This window comes from Ornithorhynchus anatinus, chromosome 2 (genome assembly GCF_004115215.2).
Source record: "Ornithorhynchus anatinus isolate Pmale09 chromosome 2, mOrnAna1.pri.v4, whole genome shotgun sequence".
Classification (NCBI taxonomy): domain Eukaryota; kingdom Metazoa; phylum Chordata; class Mammalia; order Monotremata; family Ornithorhynchidae; genus Ornithorhynchus; species Ornithorhynchus anatinus.
The window spans coordinates 165,834,305-165,859,606 of record NC_041729.1 but is presented as its reverse complement, the minus strand read 5'-3'; the positions used below and the strand labels follow the sequence as shown (position 1 = coordinate 165,859,606).

Genomic DNA, 25,302 nt, shown 5'->3' with positions numbered 1-25,302 from the left:
TTTTAGTACTAGTGATAATAAGAAGAAAATAAGGAAAATAATAGTAGCATTGATAATTGTCTGGAAAATGGGGAACGCTTCACGAATTTGCGTGTCCTAACGATAACGGAAGAACTGTTAGAAAGTTTGCGGATCAGTGCGGAGGACAGGACCTTCCGGAGAAAGTATATTCAATAGTATTTATTTATTGAGCGCTTACTATGTGCAGAGCACTGTACTAAGCGCTTGGGATGAACAAGTCGGCAACAGATAAGTTGGATAAGTATATCCAACTATAAGTATATCCAAGGAGTCGCTACGAATCGGACACGCCTCGACGGAACTTCATGATAACAATTAATAATGTGATACTAATAATATAATGATAATGTTGGTATTTATTGAGCGCTTACTATGTGCAGAGCACTGTTCTAAGCGCTGGGGGAGATACAGGGTCATCAGGTTGTCCCACGTGAGGCTCACAGTTAATCCCCTTTTTACAGATGAGGTCACTGAGGTACAGAGAAGTGAAGTGACTCACCCACAGTCACACAGCTGACAAGTGGCAGGGCCGGGAGTCGAACCCATGACCTCTGACTCCGAAGCCCAGGCTCTTTCCACTGAGCCACGCATTGTTCAAGCACTTGAGTTGATCAAGCAATCAATCAGCCCTATTTATTGAGTGCAGAGCACTGTACTAAGCACTTGGGAGACCACCCTAACAGAATAAAACAGACACAATCCAAGCCCACAACAAGGTCGAAGTTTAGAGGTGGAGACAGACATGAAGAGAAATAAATAAATGACGGATATGAACCTAAGTGGTGCGGGGCTGGGAGGGAGGGATGAAGAAGGGAGCGAGTCGGGGGACGCAGAAGGGAGTGGGAGAAGAGGAAAGGGGGGCTTAGGGAAGGCTTCTTGGAGGAGGTGGGCGCTCAATAAGGCTTTGAAGTGGGGGAGAGTCATTGTCTGTTGGATAGACAAAGGGAGGGCGTTCTAGGCCAGAAGCAGGACGTGGGCGAGAGGTCGGCCTCGGAGAGATCGAGCTACAGTGACATAATCAGGTCAGACGCAGTCCCTGTCCCACATGGGTCTCATGTCTAAGTGGGGAGAGAAGCATCCATCCATTCATTCATTCATTCATTCATTCATTCATTCAGTCGTATTTATTGAGCGCGTACTGTGTGCAGAGCGCAGTACTAAGTGCTTGGGAGTGGACAACCTAACAATAAACAGACACATTCTCTCCCCACAGCGAGCAGGCATCTATATAAATAAATTAATTAATAAATAAATGACAGGTATGGTCATAACGGCGTGGCCTGATGACTAGAGCACAGGCCTGGGAGTCAGAAGGACCTGGGTTCTAATCCCGGCTCTGTCACTTATCGCCTGCTGTGTGACCTTGGGAAAGTCACTTCACTTCCCTGGGCCTCAGTTCCCTGGGCCTCAGTTCCCTCGTCTGTCAAATGGGGATGAAGACCGTGAGCCCCACGTGGGACAGGGACTATGTCTGACCTGATTATCTTGTATTTACCCCAGGACCTGCCACCTAGTAAGCGCTTAAGAAATACCCTTATTATCATGATCATCATCACGGGGATTAAGACCAAGAGCTCCAATTGGGACAGGGACTGAGTCCGACCCGATCATCTTGTATCTCGGAGACGACTCGATGGCCTAAGACAGGACCCCAGGGCTTAGTACAATGCCTAACACATAATGAGCACTTAACAAACAGCACGATTACTATTATTATTACCTCACAGAGATGGGGGTTAGACATCATAGAGCAAGGATCAACCCAAACGTCTGGTCTGTGGGACTGTGTGTTGGGAGACTCAGACTCTCCCCTGAATATTCATTCATTCATTCATTCAATTGTATTTATTGAGCGCTTACTCTGTGCAGAGCACTGTACTAAGCACTCGGAATGTATAATTCGGCAACGGATAGAGACAATCCCTGCCCACTGACGGGCTTACAGTCAAATCGGGGGAGACAGACGGACAAAAACAAGACAACTTAATCACGATAAATAGAATCAAAATTAGATTGTGAGCCCATCATTGGAGGGACTGTATCTCTCTTTTGCCAAATTGTACATTCCCCACGCTTAGTACAGTGCTCTGCGCATAGTAAGCACTCAATAGATACTATCAAATGAATGAATGAATGACTCCCCAAGGCAATAGCCCCTCTCCCCCTCAACCTTCCCCCGTTTTGCCGGAAATCGATGCAGCTTATAAAATCGTGGCTCTTCCCCCTCGCCACTGAGACCCACCGTGGGTGTCCAGCTTTCTCCCCAAGTCACCCCACAGTCCCCGCAGCTTTACTCGGATCTCTCTCCTGGTCACCGGCTTTAAAGCCGTCCATCTTCCTGCCCCCTCCTACCTCACCTCCCTTCTCTCCTTCTCCCGCACGCTCCGCTCCTCTAATGCCAATCTAAACGATCTGGGCCTGTCACTCCTCTTCTTAAACACCTCCAGCGGTTGCCTATCGACCTCCGCTCCCAACAAAAACTTCTCACTCTAGGCTTCGAGGCTGTCCATCACCTCGCCCCTTCCTACCTCTCCTCCCTTCTCTCTTTCTACCGCCCACCCCGCCCGCTCCGCTCCTCCGCGGCCCACCTCCTCGCCGGCCCTCGGTCTCGCCCATCCCGCCGTCGACCCCCGGGCCGCGTCCTCCCGCGGTCCCGGAACGCCCTCCCTCCTCCCCTCCGCCAAATTGATTCTCTTCCCCTCTTCGAAACCCTACTTAAAACTCACCTCCTCCGAGAGGCCTTCCCAGACCGAGCTCCCCTTCTCCCTCTACTCCCTCTACCGCCCCCCCTTCACCTCTCCACGGCTAAACCCTCTTTTCCCCCCATCTCCCTCCACTCCTCCCCTTCTCCCTTCCCCTCCCCTCGGCACCGTACTCGTCCGCTCGAGCGTATATATTTTCGTCACCCTATTCATTTTGTTAATGAGATGTCCATCGCCTCGATTCTATTTAGTCGCCATCGGTTTTTACGAGACATCCTTCCCCTCGACTCTATCTATCGCCATCGTTCTCGTCCGTCCGTCTCCCCCGATCAGACCGTGAGCCCGTCAAACGGCGGGGACCGTCTCTATCTGTTGCCGACTTGTTCATTCCAAGTGCTTAGTCCAGTGCTCTGCACATAGTAAGCGCTCAATAAATACCATTGAATGAATGAATACTCCCTAGGCCTCCATCTCCCCCGTCCCGCCACCGACCTCTTGCCCACACCCCACCTCTGGCCTGGATCGCCCTCCTTCCTCATAACCGACAGACAAAGTCTCTCCCCCGTTCAAAGCCTTACTGAAGGCCCACCTCCTCCCAGAAGCCTTCCCAGACCGAGCCCCCCTTTCCTCTTCTCCCACTCCCTTCTGAGTCCCCCTGACTCGCTCCCTTCATTCATCCCCCCTCCCAGCCCCACACCACTTCTGTCCAGATCGGTCATTCTATTGGTTAGACCGTAAGCCCGTCACTGGACAGGGATCGTCTCTATCTGTTGCCGAATTGTCCATTCCAAGCGCTTAGTACAGTGCTCTGCACATAGTAAGCGCTCAATAAATACCATTGAATGAATGAATTCATGTCTGTCCTTCCCTCTAGATTGTTGGCTCGTTCGGACAGTGAACGTGTCTCTTACACTGTTATATAGCACTCTCTCCCGAGCTCTTAGTGAACCCCACTCGCTTCAGCTAGCCGTCGTTCAGACTGCTCCCGGATTCTCTCTCTTCCCACGGGGCTTGCGAGAGGATCGTGAGATCGCCCATGTGAAGGCCCTTGGAAACATTCAAAAAACAGCAGGTCAGTTCCAGGGGTCCCAATATGTCCGAAAGTCAATACAGCTGCCTGTTTGTTAGAAAAGGACCATGGCCGCTTAGCCTATTGTATCAATCGATCAATTGTATGTATTGAGCGCTTTCAGCATGGCTCGGTGGAAAGAACCTGGGCTTGGGAGTCAGAGGTTGTGGGTTCTAATCCCGGCTCCGCCATTTGTCTGCTTTGTGACTTTGGGCAAGCCACTTCACTTCTCTGGGCCTCAGTTACCGCATGTGGAAAATGGGGATGAAGACTGTGAATTCCACATGGGACAACCTTTTTGCCTTGTATCTCCCTCCAGCGCTTAGAACAGTGCTCGGCACATAGTAGGTGCTTAACAAACACTAACGTTATTATTATTACCTCATCTGTAAAATAGGGATGAAGACCGTGAACCCCACATAGGACAACCTGTTTGCCTTGTATCTCCCCCAGCGCTTAGAACAGTGCTCAGCACATAGTAAGCGCTTAACAAACACCAACATTATTATTACTATTACCTCGTCTGTCGAATGGGGATGAAGACCGTGAACCCCAAGTGGGACAACCTGTTTGCCTTGTATCTCCCCCAGCGCTTAGAACAGTGCTCAGCACATAGTAAGTGCTTAACAAACACCATCATTATTATTACTACTCTTTCATTCATCCGTTCGTTCGATGCTATTTATTGAACGCTCGCTGTGTGCCGAGCACTGGGCTAAGCACTTGGAAGAGGGCAGTATAACCGAGTTGGTAGACACGTTCCCCGCCCACAACAAGCTTGGCGTTTAGAGGGGGAGACGGACGTTAATAGAAATAAATGATTTATAATAGATAATTAAAATATATACATAAGTGCTGCGGAGTTGAGAGGGGGTGACTTCCTCCTCTTGGAGGAGATGTGACCTTATTCAGCAGTCTGCTGAGCATTTAGAACAGAACACGTCCTCCAAGAGCTGACAACCTGAACAGTGCTCGGCACAAAGTAAGCGCTTAACAAATGCCTTATCAACAACACTGCTTCTCTGTTCTTTTGCAATATTAAAGACATCCTTACTGACCTCTAAATGTCTGTCCGTCTCCCCCGATTAGACCGTAAGCCCGTCAGAGGGCAGAGACTGTCTCTATCTGTTGCCCATTTGTCCATTCCAAGCGCTTAGTCCAGTGCTCTGCACATAGTAAGCGCTCAATAAATACTACTGAATGAATGAATTGAATGAATCTCATTGTGGGCAGGGTATGCGTCAACCAGCTCCATTGTATTGCACTCCCCCAGGGGTTTACTACAGTGCTCTGCATACAGTAAGCGCTCAATAAATACATGCTTAGTGGCAAGAGCCCGGGACAGGGAAGCAGCGTGGCTTAGTGGAAAGAGCACAGGCTTGGGAGTCAGAGGTCGTGGGTTCTAATCCCAGCTCTGCCACCTGTCTGTGGGACTTTGGGCAAGTCATTTCATTTCTCTCTGCCTCAGTGACCTCATCTAATAATAATAATAATGTCGGTATTTGTTAAGCGCTTACTATGTGCAGAGCACTGTTCTAAGCGCTGGGGCAGATACGGGGTCATCAGGTTGTCCCACATGAGGCTCACAGTCTTCATCCCCATTTTCCAGATGAGGTCACTGAGGCCCAGAGAAGTGACTCGCCCACAGTCACACAGCTGACAAGTGGCAGAGCAGGGATTCGAACTCATGACCTCTGACTCCCAAGCCTGGGCTCTTTCCACTGAGCCATGCTGCTTCTCTGTAGAATGGGTATTAAGTCTGTGAGCCCCACGTGGGGCAACCTGATCACCTTATATCCCCCAGTGCTTAGAACAGTGCTTTGCAGATAGTAAGCACTTAACAAATACCAACATTTATTTTATTTGTATCTATCCCAGCACTTAGAACAGTGCTTGGCACACAGTGAGTGCTTAACAAATACCATTATTATTATTATTATTATTATTATTATTCTCTGTGCCTCAGTTCCCTTATCTGTAAAATGGGGGTGAAGACTGTGAGCCCCCCGTGGGACAACCTGATTCCCCTATGTCTACCCCAGCGCTTAGAACAGTGCTCGGCACATAGTAAGTGCTTAACAAAAACCATTATTAGTATTATAATGAGAGAGAAGCAGCGTGGCTCAGTGGAAAGAGCAGGGGCTTGGGAGTCAGAGGTCATGGGTTCTAATCCCCGCTCCACCACCTGTCAGTTGTGTAACTGTGGGCAAGTCACTTAACTTCTCTGTGCCTCAGTTCCCTCATCTGTAAAACGGGGATTAAGACTGTGAGCCTCACATGGGACAACCTGATGACCCTGTATCTCTCCCAGCGCTTAGAACAGTGCTCAGCACATAGTAAGCGTTTAACAAATACCAACATTATCATTATTATTATTATTATCAATTGATTGATGAATCATCTGCTCTTTATCCATCCTAGTGACTGGCTTTGAGGAAAGAGCCCGGGCCTGGGAGTCGGAGGACCTGCATTCTAATCCCACTTGCCGGCTGGGTGTCCTTGGGCAAGTCACTTAACTTCTCTGTGCCTCGGTTCCCTTCTCTGTAAAATGGGGATTTATTGCCTGTTCTCCCTTCTTCTTGGACTGTGGGCCCCATGGGGGGCAGGGCCTGCGTCAGACCTGATTGTCGTGCATCAACCCCAGCGATCAGTAAAGTTCTTGGCACGTGTTAAGCATGAAAGAGATATCAAAGTTATTATTATCATCATCAGTAAATGGCATTTCCTGAGGGCTTACTGTGTGCGGAGCACTGAACTAAGCTTTTGGGAGAGGACGCCCCAACAGAGTGGGTAGGAACATTCCTCGCTCACAAGAAGCTTACGGTCTAAAGAGACGATCATTCCGCTTAGTCTCCTTGTTGTCTGCTTTGCTGACGAATTACTGGAGGAGAAATAGACTCATTTGGGGAAGGCAGGTGACTCAAGGGAAGTCGGGGTCAAAATTAGTCAATGTCGTATTTACCAAGCGCTGACTGTGTGCGGAGCACTGTACTAGGCGCTTGGAAGAGGACAATTCAACAATAAACGGATACATTCCCCGCCCACAACGAGCTTAGAGTCTAGAGGGGGAGACAGACATTAATAGAAATAAATAGGAAGCATTCAATAAATGTGATGGACTGGTTGACTGTATTCTGTAATTCTGGCTCCGCCCCATCAGCTGGGTGACTGGGGGCAAGTCACTTCACTTCTCCGTGCCTCAGTTCCCTCATCTGTAAAATGGGGATTAAGACTGTGAGCCTTATGTGGGACAACCTGATTACCCTGTATCTCCCCCAGCACTTAGAACAGCATGGCTCGGTGGAAAGAGCCTGAGTTTCGAAGTCAGAGGTCATGGGTTCGACTCCGGGCTCTGCCACTTGTCAGCTGTGTGACTGTGGGCGTCACTTCACTTCTCTGTGCCTCAGTTACCTCATCTGTGAAATGGGGATTAACTGTGATTACCCTGTATCTCCCCCAGCGCTTAGAACAGTGCTCTGCACATAGTAAGCGCTTAACAAATACCAACATTATCATTACCCCAGCGCTTAGAACAGTGCTCTGCACAAAGTAAGCGCTTTACAAATACTAACATTGTTATTATTATTATTATTATGAAGGTCTGGGAGCCAGCAGAGGTGGGAGGTGGGCAAATCTGCTCAGTCCACCACCAAGACCGCCAGCCACACCGCGAGGATTGTCAAAGCCGGACACCCCCACGCTGGACCTCCCCCGACGATGAGATTTGGACCTAGGACGCCCACCACCTCCAGCCTCACTGTCAATAAAAATCCTTTTTACTGTTAGTTCGTGAGGACAGGAATCGTGTCTGCTTAACCGATTGTACTCTCCTGACCACTCAGTATTCAGCCTTCTTGAGGGCAGGGATCAGGTTTACTTACTCTATTATAGTGGCCCAAGCGCTCAGTACAGTGTTCTGCCCACGGTAGACTGTCAGCCCCTCGAGTGCCGGGATCACTTGCATTCATTCATTCGATCGTATTTATTGAGAGCTTACTGTGTCCAGAGCACTGTACTAAGCGCTCGGGAGATGACGATCCAATAATAAACCCAGTCCCCGCCCACAGTGAGCTGACATCTGCTCACTCCATTCATTCATTCAATCGCATTTATTAAGCGCTTACTGTGTCCAGAGCACTGTACTAAGCGCTTGGAAAGCAGAATTGGGCAACAGATAGACGCAATCCCTACCTGACAATGTGCTCAGTCTAGAAGGGGGAGACAGACAACAAAACAAAACGAGTAGACGGGCATCACTACCATCAAAATGGATAACTCTACCGTGCTCTCCCAAGTGCTCAGTCCAGTGCTCTGCACCCAGTAGACTATAAGCTCCTCGAAGGCAGGGATCAAATCTACCTACACTATTTTACTCTCCGGAGTCATCAGAACAGTGCTCTGCCTACTGTAGACTTTAAGTTCCTTGAAGGAGGGGTTCGAGTCTACCCCCTCAAGTTTTCTCTCCCAAGTTCTTAGAACAGTGCTCTGCCTACTGTAGACTTTAAGTCCCTTGAAGGAGAGGTTTGAGTCTACCTATTCTAGTTTACTCTCCCAAGCTCTCAGAATAGTGCTCCTCCCTCAGAAGACTTTAAGTTCCTTGAAGGAGAGGATAGAATCTTCCTATATTCTAGTATACTCTCCCAAGCTCACAGAACCGTGCTCTGCCTATGGTAGAATTTAAGTTCCTTGAAGGAGGGGTTCAAGTCTACCTACTCTATTTTATTCTCCCAAGTTCTCAGAAACGTGCTCTGTCCTCAGACGACTTTAAGTTCCTAGAAGGAGGGGCTCGAGTCTACCTACTCTATTTTATTCCCCCAAGCTCTCAGAACAGTGCTCTGCCCAGAGTAGCCTTCAAATTCCTTGAGGGGAGGGATCCTATCTACTTAATCTATTGTCCTTTCCCAAGCATTTAGTACAGGGCTCTGCATACAGCACATAACAAATCCACTGATTGATTGATTGATTGATTGACAAGAATTGCCTTAATCTGCCCTTCATAGGCAGAGATGATACCGAGCAACTTCTTCTGGGTACAGAATTGATCATCGTCTCCCAGCTAAACTGATTATAGACTATTGAACCGCCTATGGAACAAATCCATTGATTGATGGGAAAGAACTGCCTTAAACTGCTCTTCATAGGCAGAGACGATACCTAGCATCTTCCTCTGGGTACAGAATTGGTATTCGTCTCCCAGCTAAACTGATACTGAAAAAGTCTACGGAACGACAGGACGAATAATGCCCTGCTTAGCACTGTCTTCTGGGTATTCATTTACTCATTCAATCGTATGAGCGCTTACTGTGTGCAGAGCACTGTACTCAGTGCTTGGAAAGTACAATTCAGCAATAAAGAGAGACCATCCCTGCCCACGCCGGGCTTATAGTCTGGGGGGCGGGGAGACAGATATCAAAACAAGTAAACAGGCATCAATTTAAATAGATAGAATTATAGGTATGTACACATCAAAATAAGTAGAGGCATCAGTGTAAATAAATAGAATTATAGTTATGTATATAGATACACAAGTGCTGCGGGGTGGGGAGTGGGGGAGAGCAAAGGGAGAGAGCCGGGGCGACCCGGAGCGTGAGATGAGGAAAAGGGGGGCTTAGTCTGGGAAGGCCTCAAATTCATCTTCATCTCCCAGCTAGAGAAGCAGCACGATTTAGTGGCAAGAGCCCGGGCTTGGGAGTCAGAGGACGTGGGTTCTCGTCCCGGCTCCGCCGCTCGTCTTTCTGTGTGACCTTGGGCAAGCCGCTTCGCTTCTCTGTACCTCAGCGACCTCATCTGTAGAATGGGGATGAAGACTGAGAGCTCCACGCGGGACAACCCGATGACCTCGGATCTACCCCCAGCGCTTGGCAGAGTAAGCGCTTAACCGATACCGTAAATATCATCACTGCTAGTATTATTACCAGCTAAACCGATACCAGATACGGTCCTGCACATACATGTGGAGAAACCCGCCGAAGCGCGGCAGAACAGGGCTTTCTCTCCGCTCCTCCAGAGAAAAACAGCTGCCTCGATATGACTCTTTCCCCTTTAGTCACAGACACTAGCCACAGTTAGTCAAGCACACGCACTTTGAATCTCAAGAGATCTGCCTGCCTCTCCCCTTACGAAGGAAGCCTTTTCTCCTTCACTGTCTCCTTGCCAGCTGCGAGGAGCCTCTCTGGCGCAGATTTTCTCCTTCATGCACCAGAGAAGGGCTCCTTTCAACCTTCGAGAAGCCCCGTGTCCTAGTGGCTAGATAGAGCCCGGGAGTCAGAAGGACCCGGGTTCTAATCCCCGGCTCCGCCACTTGCCCGCTGCGTGGGCAAGTCACTTCACTCCCCGGACCTCGGCCCCCTCATCTGTAAAAGGGGGATTGAAGACCGTGACCCTCCCCGGCCCATGGGGGACAACCCGATTCGCTTGTATCTCCTCTGGCGCTTAGTACAGTGCCCGGGCTATAATAGGCGCTTAACAAAGACCATAAAAAAAAAACAAGAAAAAGAAAACCCCAGGATCGGGGAAAGCTATTACGAAGCTATTACGCTTCGCCCTTCTGCTGCCTGAAATGCTCTCTGTTCGCAGAGAGCGAGAAGCAGAGGGGAAGCTGGTGATGCGAAGCGGAGGAGAATCTGGTGATGTGGGGAAGGATGTCCGGGGCCGTGTCTGGAGGTGGGTGGGGGTGCAGGCCTGTGTGTCCATGCGGGTGTTTGTGTGTGAGCACACGCCCCCACGACTCACGCGGGTGAGTTCGATTCCAACAGCTCAGGTCTCTGCGACCTTCCTGCCGACACCGGGGACAAAGGGGGCTTTTGAGGGCAGCTGGCCTGTTTTCCACAGCGAGCCTCGCTTGGCTCCGGCCAAGGGCCCTGCCATCCAGGTTTCTGCCTCCTTTCTCCGAAAAACAAACAAAACAGAAGCCCGGGGCCTCCGCCGCCTCCATGACCTTGCCTCTGGGCGTTAGTAAGAGGAGGGGGGAGAAAACCGGTGGCGAGGGGAGAAAGCCAGATGTTTCCAGAAAGACAAATAAATGATCTCAATTCCTCAGGAACTGATGGGGGCAGAGAAGGAGGGGGTTACACGGACCCGCCCCCGCAGCCTCCCTCGGGTCAGTTTTGCTGCGTCCCCTTCTCTCCCCCACCCTGAGGCTGCACTCTGGGGGGGAGAGAGGGCAGGGGCTGCAGCCCACCCACTCTCGGGTGCCCCGGGCGCCCGATAACCCCCTTCCCTCCCAAAACCCAGGCTGGTCCTGAGGAACCCCTGGCAGCCAGGCTTGCACTGGGGCCTGATCTAACTGCACCGTCCTCACGGCCTGCCCCTTGTGAATGGGGAGGGGGCGGGGGTCAGAGGGCAAAGGGGAAGACCTCCAGGCATCCGTAGGCTCAGGGTCAGTCGCCCGAGCGGGCTCCTGGAGAGGGCAAGGCCACCGACCTCCAACCTTCCCCCACCCCCGGGCCTGGGCCGGGGCTGCGGTTGGAATCCCAGAGGGTCTTCCCACTCCTCAATTTGGAACCCCAAGCTGGGAGCGAGAGGGGCAATGGGCAGACCCCTCCCCACCAGCGACCCAGACTCAGAGACAAGGAGACTGACCATCTCCCCCTCCTTCTGTCAGAAAGGAACAAAGCCGGCAGCAGCTGTGCGTTGGGGACACGCACGTCAGGATGAGGAGAGCCCCCACTCCCGGCCTGGCCCGGTCCGGCCCGGTCCGGCCGCCGACCGCGTCCATCTCTCCGGGGAGGCCGGGGGGTGGCCGGGGGGACTGGGGTCGGGGGAAGCACTATCCCCGGGTCAGCCGTACAGCGGGGGCTGGGGATCCCTGCAAAGCGGACATCCTCTCCCGAGGCGGGGGCGGGAAAAGGCGAGGGGGTGGGTGGGCGACGGTGCAAGGGGAGAAAGGAGAAGACGACGAAAAAGAAGAAAAAATAAAAGAAGAATGGGAAAGGGGAAGGGAAATGGTGGGCAGGGGTGAGGAGCCGGGAAGGGGGCAAAAAGGGAAATTGGGGAGGGGTAAGGGGACGGGGGGAGACGGGGAGAGGAGCAGGGAGGACAGGACAGAACAGGGCATGGAGAGAAGGAGGGAGGGAGGGAAGGAGGGATGGATGGAGGGATGGAGGGAAGGCAGGGGCAGGCGGAGGGAGAAGGGCCAGGGGATGTGGGGAAGGGGAGAAAAGGAAAAAAAGAGCAGAGAAAGGAAGGGGGAGAAAGGTATTGGGAGAAAGGGAGAAGAGCAAAGAAAGGCAGGGGGAGAAGGGCATTGGGAGAAAGGTAGAAGAGCAGAGAAAGGCAGCGGGAGAAGAGCTGAGAAGGCCTGGGGGAAAAGGGTAGAGGCGAGAGGGAGAAGAGCAGGAAAGGGCCGGAAGAGAAGAGAAGGGGAAGAAGGGCAGGGGAGAAAAGGAAAAGAGAAGGGGGAGAAGGGCAGGGGAGAAAGGGAAAAGAGAAGGGGGAGAAGGGCAGGAGAGAAAGGGAAAAGAGAAGGGGGAGAAGGGCAGGGGAGAAAGGGAACAGAGCTGAGAAGGGCCGGGGGTGAAGGATAGAGGGAGGGAGGGAGAAGGGCCAGAGGAAAAGAGAAGGAAAAGAAGGACAGGGGAGAAAGGGAAAAGAAACGGTAGGGAGAAAGGGAGAAGAGTGGAGAAGGGCCGGGGGAGAGAGGAAGAAGAGCAGGGAAGGGCCAGGGAAGAGAGGGAGAAGAACAGGCAAGGGCCAGGGAAGAAGAGAAGGGAGAGCAAGATAGGGGACAAAGGGAGAAGAGAAAGGGAAAGAAAGGCAGGGGAGAAAGAGAGAGGAAAGGGTAGTGGAGAGAGAGGGAGAAGAAAGAGAAAGGGGAGAAGGGCAGGGGAGAAAGAGAAGAAAGGGTAGGGAAAAGAGGGAGAAGAAAGAGAAGGGGGAGAAGGACGGGGGAGAGAGGGAGGGGAAAAGATAGGGGAGAGAAGGGTAGGGGAGAAAGGGAAAAGAGCCAAGAAAGGCAGGGAGAGCAGGGTAGGGGAGGAGGGGAGAAGAAGGGTAGGGGAGAGAAAGGCAGGGGAGAAAAGGAGAGGAAAGAGAAAGGGGGGAAGGGCAGGGGAGAAAGGGAGAGGAAAGAGTAGGGGAGAGAGGGAGGGGAAAGGATAGGGGGAGATTAGGGAGAGAAGGATAGGGGAGAAAGGGAAAAGAAAGAGAAGGGGAGAAAGGGAAAAGAGTCATTAAGGGCCGGGGGAGAGGAGTAAAGGAGAGAAGGGCGGAGGGGAGAAAGGGGAAAAGAGTGGGGAAGGGCAGGGGGGGGGGGGCAGGGCCCGAGGGCAGAGAGGAAGAGGAGCCGGGAGGGACCGGGGGTGGGGGTGGAGAAGGGCTGGAGGAGACAGGAAGGGCGGGGGGGCGGGGAGAGGGGTGCAGGGGATGGGAACATGGGGGGATGGTGAGAAGGGAGATGGGGAGGGGGAAGGGGGAAGGGGGAGAGGGAAGGGGAAGAGGGATGGGGGAAGGGGGATGCGAGATGAGGGATAGGGGAAGGGGGGGACGGGGAGAAGGGAGGATGGAGGAAAGGGAAGGAAGATGGGGGAAGGGGACGGGGAGAAGGGAGGATGGAAGAAAGGGAAGGAAGATAGGGGACGGGGAGAAGGGAGGATGGAGGAGAGGGATGGGGGGGTGGAGGAGGGGGGATGGGGAGGAGGCGGGACGGAGAAAAGGGGGTCCGGGGGCGGCAGCGGTACCTGAAGCGTCGCAGGGCGGTGTGGTTGGGCGCCCAGGGCGGGGCCCGCGCGGCCCTTAGGGCGTCGAGGACGTCGTCGGCCTGGGGCAGCCGCTCGGCGGGGAAGACGTAGAGCCAGCAGAGGACCAGGACCCCCAGCGCCCCCGCCCCCACCGGCAGCCGCACCCCGCCCCCCACCCCGCGCCCCACCCGCACCCGCACCCGCCCCAGCGCCCCGCACCGAGCCCCCCACGCCCGACCGCCGCGCCCGCCCCCCGCACGCTCCGACATCCCCCCGGCCCGGGGCTTCAGAGGCGGGGGGCCGGGCTCCCCATCCCCTCCGCCCCACGGGCTCACACGCAAGCACACACACACACACACGCGGGGGGGGGGGGGCACACACAGAGGGGCCGGCCTGCACGCTCACACACACACTCACAGACACAGACACACGCAGAGGGACCGGCCTGCACGCTCACACACACACACACACAGACACTCACAGACACAGGCACACACAGAGGGACCGGCCTGCGGGCTCAGACACACACACACACACTCACAGACACAGGCACACACAGAGGGACCGGCCTGCACGCTCTCACACACACACACACACACACAGAGACAGAGGCACACACAGAGGGACGGCCCCGCACACTCACCCCCACGGACACTCACAGACCCAGACCCACAGAGAGGCAGGCCCCCCGCCCCTGCACACTCACTCCCCCACCGACCCTGTGACAGGGCCAGGCCCGCACACCCCCTGGGCACGATCACACAGTAGCACACAGACACGGACGGTCACACACACACACACTCACCACCTCCCCTCTCCACCCCCCGGCCTGCACAAGACCCGCACACACACAGAGAGAGACAGACAGACACAGATCGGACACCCCCGAGCCGGTCCTGCCCAGGACCAGACGCATCCAGCATCCAGCCCCAGCCCCAGCCCCAGCCCCAGCCCCAGCCCCGTTCCCTCCCGCAGGCAGCGGCGGTTTTCCGTGGCTTCGGATGGGCAAGTTTCTGGAGCCGAAGCAGGGCCTCGGGGTGTGGGGCTGCCGCTCCGCCCGCCCGTCTCTCCCTCTGGCTCCCTGTCTGGCCCCCACCGCCGGCCGTGTCGGGGTCCCGCCCGTGGACGTGGGCGGCCGGCCCAGAGATGGCTGGGGGCGGGGCGGGGGAGACGAAGATCTCTCCTCCTCCGGCTGCCGGCCGTCTCTGCCGCAGCCCCCGCCCCCGCCCCTTACCCCGCCCCCTGCCGAACCATCCTCCTCCCTCTCCTCCTTCCCCTCCTCCCTCTTTTCCTTTTCTCCTTCCCTCCCTCCTTCCTTCCTTCCCTCTCTCCTCCCCTCCCTTCCATCCCTCCTTCCCTCCCATCCTTGGCTTCTCCTTTCATCCTTCCATTCCTCCTTCCTTCCCTTTCTCCTTCCTTCCTTTCTTCAATTCCTCCTTACGCTCCTTCTTCCTTTCTTGCTTCCTTCGTTCCTCTCTCTCTCTCCCAGCCTTCCTCCCTCCTCCCTTCCTACCGTCCCACCCTCCCTCCTTCCTTCCATCCCTCCCTCCTTTCATCCCTCGCTCCTTCCTTCCTTCCTTCCATCCCTCCCTCCTTCCATCCCTCGCTCCTTCCTTCCTTCCATCCTCCCTCCCTCCTTCCATCCCCCCTTTCCTCCTTCCATCCTTCCCTCCCTCCTTCCCTCCCTCCCACCTTCCCTCCCTCCTTCCTTCCATTCCTTCTTCCATCCCTCCCTTCATCCCTTCCTCCTTCCTTCCCTCTCCCCTCCTTCCTTCCCTCTCCCCTCCTTCCTTCCCTCTCCCCTCTTTCCTTCCCTCTCCCCTCCTTCCTTCCCTCCCCCCTCCTTCCTTCCCTCCCCCCTCCTTCCTTCCCTCTCTCCTTCCTTCCCTCCTTGGCCTCCATCCCCGGTGACAAGAGCAGGAGAAACCTCTCTCCTTCCCCAGCCCTTCCCCCCAATTTCCTCTTTCTTCTCCTCCTCCTCCTTCCCTCTTCCCCATCTCCTCCTCTTCCTCCTCCTCTTCTCCCTGCTCTCCCTCTCTCCCTCCTTATGCTTCCCACCCCAGAAAAGGGGCCTGCTGGGGATGGATGGGGAATGGGGGTGGGACTCTGTCTAGGACCTCGGATGGATTGTGGGGGGTGGTCTTCGGGGGGGGGGGGGGTCTCTGTCTAGGACCTTAGGGACCCATCTAGGGGCAGCGTCCCGGGGCTGGGCAGCAGAGCACTGGGGAAAGTACAGTAGGGCAATAAAGAGTGACAAACCCTGCCCATAACCAGCTCACAGTCTAGAGGCGGGGAGACAGACGGGAATAGAAATAAATAAAATGACCCATCTGGACATCAGTGGTGTGGGGCTGGGAGGGGGGAAGAGCAAAGGGAGCACTTCAGGGGGATGCAGAAGGGAAGGGGAGAAGAGGAAAAGTGGGGAGCTCAGTCTGGGAGACACAAAGCACCCCAATACCTCCCTCTTAGAATGGGAACCCGCCGTGGGATGGGGATTCTCTATCCAACCCGATTATCTTGTATCTCCCCCAGCGCTTAGCACAGTGATTGACATTTAGTAGAAGCAGCACTAGAGGAGATGGCATCTAGAGAAGCAGCGTGACCTAGTGGCTAGAGCCCGGGCCTGGGAATCCGAAGGTCATGGGTTCTAATCCCCACTCCGCCGCTTGTCTGCTGTGTGGCCTTGGGCAAGTCACTTCACTTCGTCTCAGTTCCCTCCTCTGGAAAATGGGGATTAAACCTGTGAGCCCCACGTGGGTCAGTGTCCAACCCAATTGCCTTGTATCTCCCCCAGCGCTTAGAACAGTGCCATGGCACTTAATAAGCACTTAACAAATACCATTATTATGATGATGATGATTTAGGAGGCATTTAATAAATATTATCAGTATCGACGTGTGAACCACTGTGCTGAGTGTCTGCATATATAGAATACGGGACTGAGCACTTACATTATCTGAAATTTATTTATATTAATGTCCACCTCCTGCTTTAGACTGGAAGCTCGTTGGGGTCAGGCAATGTGTCTATTGCCATTCTCTGGTCTCCCAAGTGCCTAGTACAGTGCTTTGCACACAGTAAGCACTCAATAAATAAGATCGAATGAACAAACATGGAAGCCGCTATCCCGCCCACCCCATAAGACGACAAGTATACATTAGGCTGTCGGGAACGTCCGGAAGAAGTAAGAAAAGTAAGCGCTTAATAACTACTATCGAATGATAAAAATATGATTCCCTGCCCTTGTGGATCAGTCCATGGATCGATCGATCAGTTGTATTTATTGAGCACTTAATAATAATAACTGTGGCATTTGTTAAGTGCTTACTGTCTGCCAGGCACTGTACTAAGCACTGGGCTGGATACAAGCAAATTGGGTTGGAGACAATCCCTGTCCCATGTGGGGCTCACCGTCTCCATCCCCATTTTACAGATGAGGTCACTGAGGCCCAGAGAAGTGACTTGCCCAAGATCACACAGCAGACAAGGGGCAGATCTGGGATTAGAACCCACAACCTTCCGATACCCGGGCCATTAAAAGCGCTTGGAAGAGTACAGTACTGCAGAAAAAGCAGATTCGTTCTCTGCCCATAAGGAGCTCATCCCCTCTCAGGGTGGCACCTGGAGAGTTTCCAGTCATCTACCAGTCTCGGCTAGGGGAGGGAGAGTGAAGCCGAGGCCCGTCCGTTCCAATCCTAGCTTGCCCGGTGGCTAGCGAGGGGCGGCCATCTGCTACCAGCCAAAACTCCCCCGTGCCGGGCAGCGGCGGCCCGGGAGAGAGTCCAGGGCGGAGACTCGAGTTTACTGCGCAGAAGGAGGAGATGGTCAACCACTTCTGGATTTTTCCCAAAAAAACTCTATGGATCCACTACCAGAAGGATGGCAGATGGAGAGCGGGGCCTTCTGGGAGAGATGCGTCCGTGGCGTCGCTACGGGTCGGAGACGACCCGACGGCATAAGACAAGACAAGGAGCTAACAGGCCAGAGGGGGAGATAGACATTAATGTGAATATTATTCTGCTATTCAATTATTATTATTTCCGTACACTGACCCAACCACACTTACCACCAGTCGCTCAGGCCGGTCACCTTGGCAATATCCTTGACCCTCCACCCTCTCGTTCGGCTCCCATATTCAGCCAGCTACCAAATCCCCTCAGTTCTTTCTTCCCAACATTTCCAGAACGCTCCCCTTCCTCTCTCTCCATCCAACTGGTCCAAGCACTTGTCCTAATCTACCTGGACAACTGCGTCAGCCTCCTCGCTGGCATAATACATTCATAAATCATGAAAACATAATACATGGAGCACTTAGTACGCTGCTCTGCACATAGTAAGAGCTCAATAAATACTATTGAATGAATAATAACAATATTTACATGTTATTTGATATTTTATATAAAATAATTATGATGATATCTGTTCAGCACTTACTATGTGCCAAGCACTTTGTTAAGCACTGGGGTAGATGCAAGTTAATCAGGTTGGGCCCAGGCTCTGTCCCACACGGGGCTCACGCTCTTCAGCCCCACGTGACAGATGAGGGAACTGAGGCCCAGAGAAGTGAAGGGATTTGTCCAAGGTCACACAGGAGGCATGTGGCAGAGCCGGGATTAGAAAGAACCCAGGTCCTCGCTCCTTCCTGACTCTCCCCGCTCCAATCCATACTTCCCTCTGCTGCCTGGATCACTTTATAAAGCGTCATTCTGTTCACCTCATTCTACTACTGAGAAACCGTCAAAGGTTACCCATCCCTCTCCACGTTCAGCAAAAACATCCACTCTCTTAATAATAATAATAATAATAATGTTGGTGTTTGTTAAGCGCTTACTATGTGCCGAGCACTGTTCTAAGCACTGGGGTAGACACAGGGTCATCAGGTTGTGCCACGTGGGGCTCACAGTCTTCATCCCCATTTTACAGATGAGGTAACTGAGGCACCGAGAAGTGACTTGCCCAAAGTCACACAGCTGACAAGCGGCAGGTCGGGATTCGAACCCATGACCTCTGACTCCAAAGCCCGTGCTCTTTCCACTGAGCCACTCTGGGTATTTGTTAAGTGCTTACTTTGTGCAGAGCACTGTTCTAAGCACTGGGGTGGATACAGGGTAATCAGGTTGTCCCACGTGGGGCTCACAGTCTTCATCCTCATTGTACAGATGAGGTAACTGAGGCCAAGAGAAGTGAAGTGACTTGCCCACAGTCCCCCAGCTGACGAGTGGCAGAGCCGGGATTCGAATCCATGACCTCTGACTCCCGAGCCCAGGCTCTTGCCACTGAGCCCCGCTGCTCTTCTCCCACGGCACCCCAGCTCACATTCTTCATTCCTCCCCAGCTTAGTCAGTGAGCCCAATTCTCATCCCCTCTATCACGGACGTCTTGTTCAGGCCTCCCCACCCCTGATACCTCCTCCCCTTTCATAGGGAAGCAGCGCGGCCTCATGGATAGAGCCCAGGCCTGGGAGCCAGTAGGACCTGGGTTCAAATCTCCACTCCGCCACTTGTCGGCCTTGTGAACTTGGGCAAGTGGCTTGATTTTTCTGGGCCTCAGTTTCCTCATCTATAAAATGGGGATTAAGACCGAGATCACCAACTGTGCTCTTCTAACGCCAATCCTCTCACCCGACCTCAATCTCGTCGATCTCGCCGCCGACCTCTCGCCCACGTCCTGCCTCCCTCCTCAAATCCCACAGATAGTGACTCTCCCCCCCCTTCAAAGCCTTCCTGAAGGTCCACCTCCTCCAAGAGGCCTTCCCAGACTAAGCCCCCCTTTCCTCTGCTCCCACCCTCTTCTGCATCGCCCTGACTCGCTCCCTTTATTCATCCCCCCTCCCAGCCCCACCCCTCTTATTTCCCTGTCTTTTATTGATTTCTATTCATGTCTATCTCCCCCACTCTAGTCTGTCAGCTCACTAGGAGCGGGAAACGTGTCTATTTATCATTGTATCGTACTGGCCCCGGCGCTTAGCTCTGCACACAGTAAGCGCTCAGTTCTGCATACGGTAAGCGCTCAATAGATACGATCGACTGGCCGATGGAGTGAGCACCTTGTGGGACAGGGAAGGAGTCTGACTCGATTAGCTTTCATCTATTCCGGCGCTTAGTACAGTGCATGACACATAGTAAGAATTTAGCAAACACCGTCGTTATCCTCGTCATCATCATCCTAGAGAGGACAGCTCCCCTCATCTCCCTGGCTGTAATTTATTTAAACGTTTTTCTTCTCTTCTAGAATGTGCGCTCCTTGCCTCCCACCTCTGTTATATTGTTCCCCAGGAGTGGGTCCGGGCGTCAGAGGACCTGCTCCTAATCCCACCTCTGCCATTTTCTTGCTGTGTGTGACCTTGGGCAAGTCATTTGCTTCTCTGGGCCTCAGTTCCCTCAGCTGCAAAATGGGGATTCAAGACCTGTTCTCCCTCCGCCCTAGACCGTGAGTTCCATGTGGGACAGGAACTGTGCCTGACCTGATTAACTTGTATCTACCCCAGGAAATGGGGCGTTCTGGGAGAGACGTGTCCGTGGCGTCGCTACGGGTCGGAGGCGACTCGACGGCATAAGACAGGACAAGACCCCAGTGCTTAGAACACTCCTCTGCACATAGTACATGCTTAACAAACTCGTCTTATGCCGTCGAGTCATCTGCGACCCTTAGCGACAACCACGGACACGTCTGTCCCAGAACGCCCCGCTTCCCATCTGCAGTCGCTCCTGTAGTGGACCCACAGAGTTTTCTTGGGAAAAATCTGGAAGCGGTTTACCATAGCCGCCTTCCACACCGTAAACCTGTCAGAGGGCAGGGACTGTCTCTATCTGTTACCGATTTGTCCATTTCAAGCGCTTAATACAGTGCTCTGCACATAGTAAGCGCTCAATAAATACTATTGAATGAATGAATGAATGAATAAACCCGAGTCTCCAACCTTGACTCTGTCCGGGGCCGCTGCTGCCCGGCACGGGGGAGTTTTGGTTTGTAGCCGATGGCCGGCCGCTCGCTAGTCACCGGGCAAGCTCGGAATGGAACGGACAGGCCTCGGCCTCACTCTCCCTCCCTTAGCCGAGACCGGTAGAGGACCGGAAACTCTCCAGGTGCCACCCTGAGAGGGGGCTTAACGAGTACCATTATAATAATGATTATTATCATTACTTCCACAAGTGCTTAGGACAGTGCTCTGCCTCAGGTACGCCCTAAATAAATACCATTCATTGATTGATTCAAACCCCCTGAGAGCCCATCTCCTCCAGGAGGCCTTCCCTGATTAATCTTCCGACTCCCTCCCCATTTCCCTCCCCACTACCTAACCCCAGCACACAGCAGGTGCTCAATGTATAGTATTCATCCTGGATTAGCTATCAAACCATCAGTGTTATTTATTGAGCACTTCTTTCATTCGATCGTATTTCAATCATCCATTCATTCAATAGTATTTATTGAGCGCTATGTGCAGAGCACTGTACTAAGCGCTTGGAATGGACAAATGGGTAACAGATAGAGACGGTCCCTGCCCTCCGACGGGCGCTCGGTCTAATCGGGGGAGACGGACGGACGAGAACGATGGCGAAAAATAGAATCGAGGGGAAGAACGTCTCATTAAAACAATAGCAGATAAATAGAATCGGGGCGATGTACATCTCGTTAACAAAATAAATAGGGTGATGAAGATATAGACGGTCGAGTGGACCAGTACGGTGCCCAGGGGATGGGAAGGGAGAGGGGGAGGAGCGGAGGGAAAGGGGGGAGAAGAGGGTTTAGCTGAGGAGAGGTGAAGGGGGGTGTAGAGGGAGCAGAGGGAAAAGGGGAGCTCAGTCTGGGAAGGCCTCTTGGAGGAGGTGAGCTTTAAGTAGGGTTTATTATTGAGCGCTTACTGCACGCAGACCACTGTACTAAGTGCTTGGGAGAGGACAATACAACAACAAACAGACTCGTTCCCTGCCCACAACAAGATCACAGCCTAGAGCCGGGGAGACAGACGCGAATACAAATCAACAAAGCTACAGAGATGGACATGAGTGGGATGGGTCTGGGAGGGGAGATGAATAAAGGGAACAGTCAGAGCGATGCAGAAGGGAGGGGGAGATGAGGAAAGGTGGGGCTTAGCCTGGGAAGGCCTCTGGGAGGAGGTGGGCCTTCAGTAAGGCTTTGAAGGAGGGGAGACCAATTGTCCGTGGGATTTTGAGGCAGGATGGGGGCCAGCGGTCAGAGGCAAGATAGGAGAGATGGAGGCCCAGGGAGAAGGTGAGCGTGAGAGGAGCGGAGTGTGCGGGCTGCGACGGAGAAGGAGAGAAGGGAGGAGAGGGAGGAGGGGGCCGGGGGATGGGGGGCTTTAAAGCTGACGGTGACGAGTTTTTGTTTGATGTGGAGGTGGATGGAGCGTTTTGAGGTGGGGGTTGACACGACCTGAACATTTCTGTAGAAAAACGACGCGAGCAGTAGAGTGAAGTTTGGACCGGAGTGGGGAGAGACGGGAGGCGGGGAGGTCAGCCAGGGGGCTGGTGCAGTCGTCCAGGTGGGATTTGTATTAATGTGGTAATAATAATAATACTGTAGGTATCTGTTAAGCACTTACTATGTGCAGAGCACTGTTCTAAGCGCTGGGGGAGATACAGGGTAGTCTACACGTGAGGCTCACAGTTAATCCCCATTTTCCAGATGAGGGAACGGAGGCCCAGAGAAGTGAAGTGACTCGCCCACAGTCACACAGCTGACAAGTGGCAGAGCCGGGAGTCGAACCCGTGACCCCTGACTCCGAAGCCCAGGCTCTTTCCACTGAGCCACGCTGGTAGCAGTTTGGGTGCAGAACACTCTGCTAAGCCCTTGGGAGAGTGCGCTACAACAGAGTTGGTAGACAGGTTTTTTGCCCAGAAGGAGCTTTGAGACTGGAGGGGGAGTGACACATTGAAATTAACGATGAATATGTGCAGAAGTACTGTGGGGCTGAGAGAGGAAAGCAGCCTGGCCTAATGGCCTAATGGCCTAATGAGAAGCAACGTTCTCTGTGCCTCAGTTCCCTCATCTGTAAAATGGGGATTAAGACTGTGAGCCCCACGTGGGACCACCTGATTCCCCTGTGTTTACCCCAGCGCTTAGAACAGTGCTCTGCACATAGTAAGCGCTTAACAAATACCAACGTTATTATTATTATTATTAATGGGTAGAGCCCCGGGGCTGGGAGTCGGAAGGACACGGGTTCTAATCTCAGCACCGCCGCTTGTCTGCGGTGTGACCTTGGGCGAGTCCCTTCACTTCTCCGGGTCCCGGTTATCTCATCTGGAAAATGGGGATGAGTGTGAGCCCCGTGAGGGACAGGGACTGTGTCCAACTCGATCAGCTTGTATCCGCCCCAGCGCTTAGAACTGTGCTTGACACCTAGTAAGCGCTCAACAAATACCATCAAACACATCAAGCGTTTAAAGTGACGCAGGAGGGAGAGGGAGGAGGAGAGATGAGGATTTAGTTGGGGAGGGATTCTTTATTGTACTTTCCAAATGCTTAGTACAGTGCTCTGCACACAGTAAGAGCTCAATAAATACAACTGAATGAATGAATGGGATTTTAAAAAGGCTTTGAAGATGGGGAGAGTAGAGGTCTGGTGTATATGGAAGCAGCATGGCTCAATGGAAAGAGGCCGGGCGTGGGAGTCAGAGGTCGTGGGTTCTAATCCCGGCTCCGCCACTTGTCAGCTGCGTGACTTTGGGCAAGTCATTTCACTTCTCTGTGCCTCAGTGCCCTCATCTGTAAAATGGGGATGAAGACTGAGCCCCACGTGGGACAATCTGATTACCTTGTATCTCCCCCAGCGCTTAGAACAGTGCTTGGCACACAGTGAGCGCTTAACAAATGCCATCGTTATTATTATTACTTGGGGCGGGGAAGGTTCCGGGCCAGAGAGATGATATGAGAAAGAGGGTCCATGATGAGATAGATGAGAACGAGGGAGAGAGAGTAGGTTGGCTTTAGAGGAGCAAAGTGAGTGGACTGGATTGTAGACCTCTAGATGTAAGCTTATTGTGGGCAAGGAACGTAGCTGTTTCTTATTGTATTGAAATTGATGGTATTTGTTAAACGTTTACTAGTACCACACACTTTACTGAGCGCTGGGGTGGGTAAAAGCAAATCAAGTTGGACGCAGGCCCTGCCCACCTGGGGCTCACAGTCTCAATCCCCCATTTTACAGATGAGGGAACCGAGGCACAGAGATGTGAAGTGACTTGCCCAGAGTCGCCCAGCAGACAAGTGGCGGAGCTGGAATTAGAACCCGTGGGCTTTTGATTCCCAGGCCCATGCTCTATCCACTACGCCTTGCTGCTTCTCTATTGTATCCTCCCAAGGCTTGGTACAGTATTCTGCAAACAGTAAGCGCTCAATAAATGCAATTGAATTAAAAAAAACACAGGAAATCAGGAAGGGGGAAGGGGATGGATGGCTTTAAGGTTGATGGGGAGGAGTTTCAGTTTGATACGGAGATGGATGGGCAACCACTGGAGGTTCTTGAGGAGTGGGGGGAACGTGGACTGAACGTTTTTGTAGAAAAATGATCCGAGCAGCGGAGTGAAGTCTGGACTGGAGTGGGGAGAGATAGGAGGTCGGGAGATGGGTCAGGAGGCCGATGTAGTCGTCAAGGCAGGACGCGAGAACCGCCTGGATCGCAGGGGTAGCATTTAGGTTGGAGAAGAAAGGGTGGATTCCAGAGATGTTGTGAAGATAGAACTGACAGGATTTAGTGAGACGAACACGTGGGTTGAATGAGAGAGATGAGTAGAGAGGATAATGTCAATGCTGTGGGCTTGTGAGACAGGGAAGATTCATTCATTCAATAGTATTTATTGAGTGCTTACTATGTGCAGAGCACTGTACTAAGCGCTTGGAATGTATAAATCGGTAACAGATAGAGACAATCCCTGCCCTTTGACGGGCTCACGCTCTAATCGGGGGAGACGGACGGACGAGAACGATGGCGATAAATAGAATCGAGGGGAAGAACGTCGCATTAAAACAATAGCAGATAAATAGAATCAAGGTGATGTACATCTCATTAACAAAATGAATAGGGTAATGAAGATATATACAGTCGAGCGGACGAGTACGGTGCCGAGGGAAGAGGAAGGGAGAGGGGGAGGAGCAGAGGGAAAGGGGGAAAAGAAGGTTTAGCTGCGGAGAGGCGAAAAGGTGGGGGGGGAAGAGGGAGCAGAGGGAAAAGGGGAGCTCAGTGAGGGAAGGCCTCTCGGAGGAGGTGACCTCTCAGTAGGGTTTCGAAGAGGGGAAGAGAATGAGTTTGGCGGAGGTGAGGAGGGAGGGCGTCCCGGGAGCGCGGGAGGACGTGGGCCGGGGGTCGACGGCGGGACGGGCGAGAACGGGGGAGGGTGAGGAGGCGGGAGGCGGAGGAGCGGAGCGTGCGGCCTGGGCGGTGGAAAGAGAGAAGGGAGGAGAGGTAGGAGGGGGCGAGGGGACGGACGGCCTCGAAGCCTAGAGTGAGAAGTTTTTGTTTCGTGCGGAGGTCGACGGGTGACCACTGGAGGTTTTTAAGAAGGGGAGTGACAGGCCCACAGCGTTTCTGCGGGAAGATGAGCCGGGCGGCGGAGTGAAGGATAGACCGGAGCGGGGAGAGACGGGAGGAAGGGAGATCGGAGAGAAGGCCGACACAGTAATCTAGCCAGGATATAATGAGAGCCTCTAGCAGTAAGATAGTTGTTTGGGTGGAGAGGAGAGGGCGGATCTTGGCAATATTATAAAGGTGAGACCGGCAGGTTTTGGTGACGGATTGTATGTGTTGGAAGATAGTGGTGTGTGGTAGAGAGAGATGAAATAATAACTGTGGTGTTTGTTAAGTGCTTACTGT

General features: G+C 53.1%; 1 protein-coding gene across 1 annotated transcript in view; it reads right to left on the bottom strand.

The window, feature by feature from the left end:
- The window catches only part of ST8SIA1 (ST8 alpha-N-acetyl-neuraminide alpha-2,8-sialyltransferase 1), a 75,109-nt gene extending 61,371 nt beyond the window's left edge, over positions 1 to 13,738 (bottom strand). Inside the window, exon 1 of the mRNA XM_029047321.1 lies at positions 13,470 to 13,738. Coding sequence (XP_028903154.1) covers positions 13,470 to 13,738 — 269 coding nt within the window. The remainder of the gene's footprint in view (positions 1 to 13,469) is intronic.
- Positions 13,739 to 25,302: the final 11,564 nt, after the last annotated feature.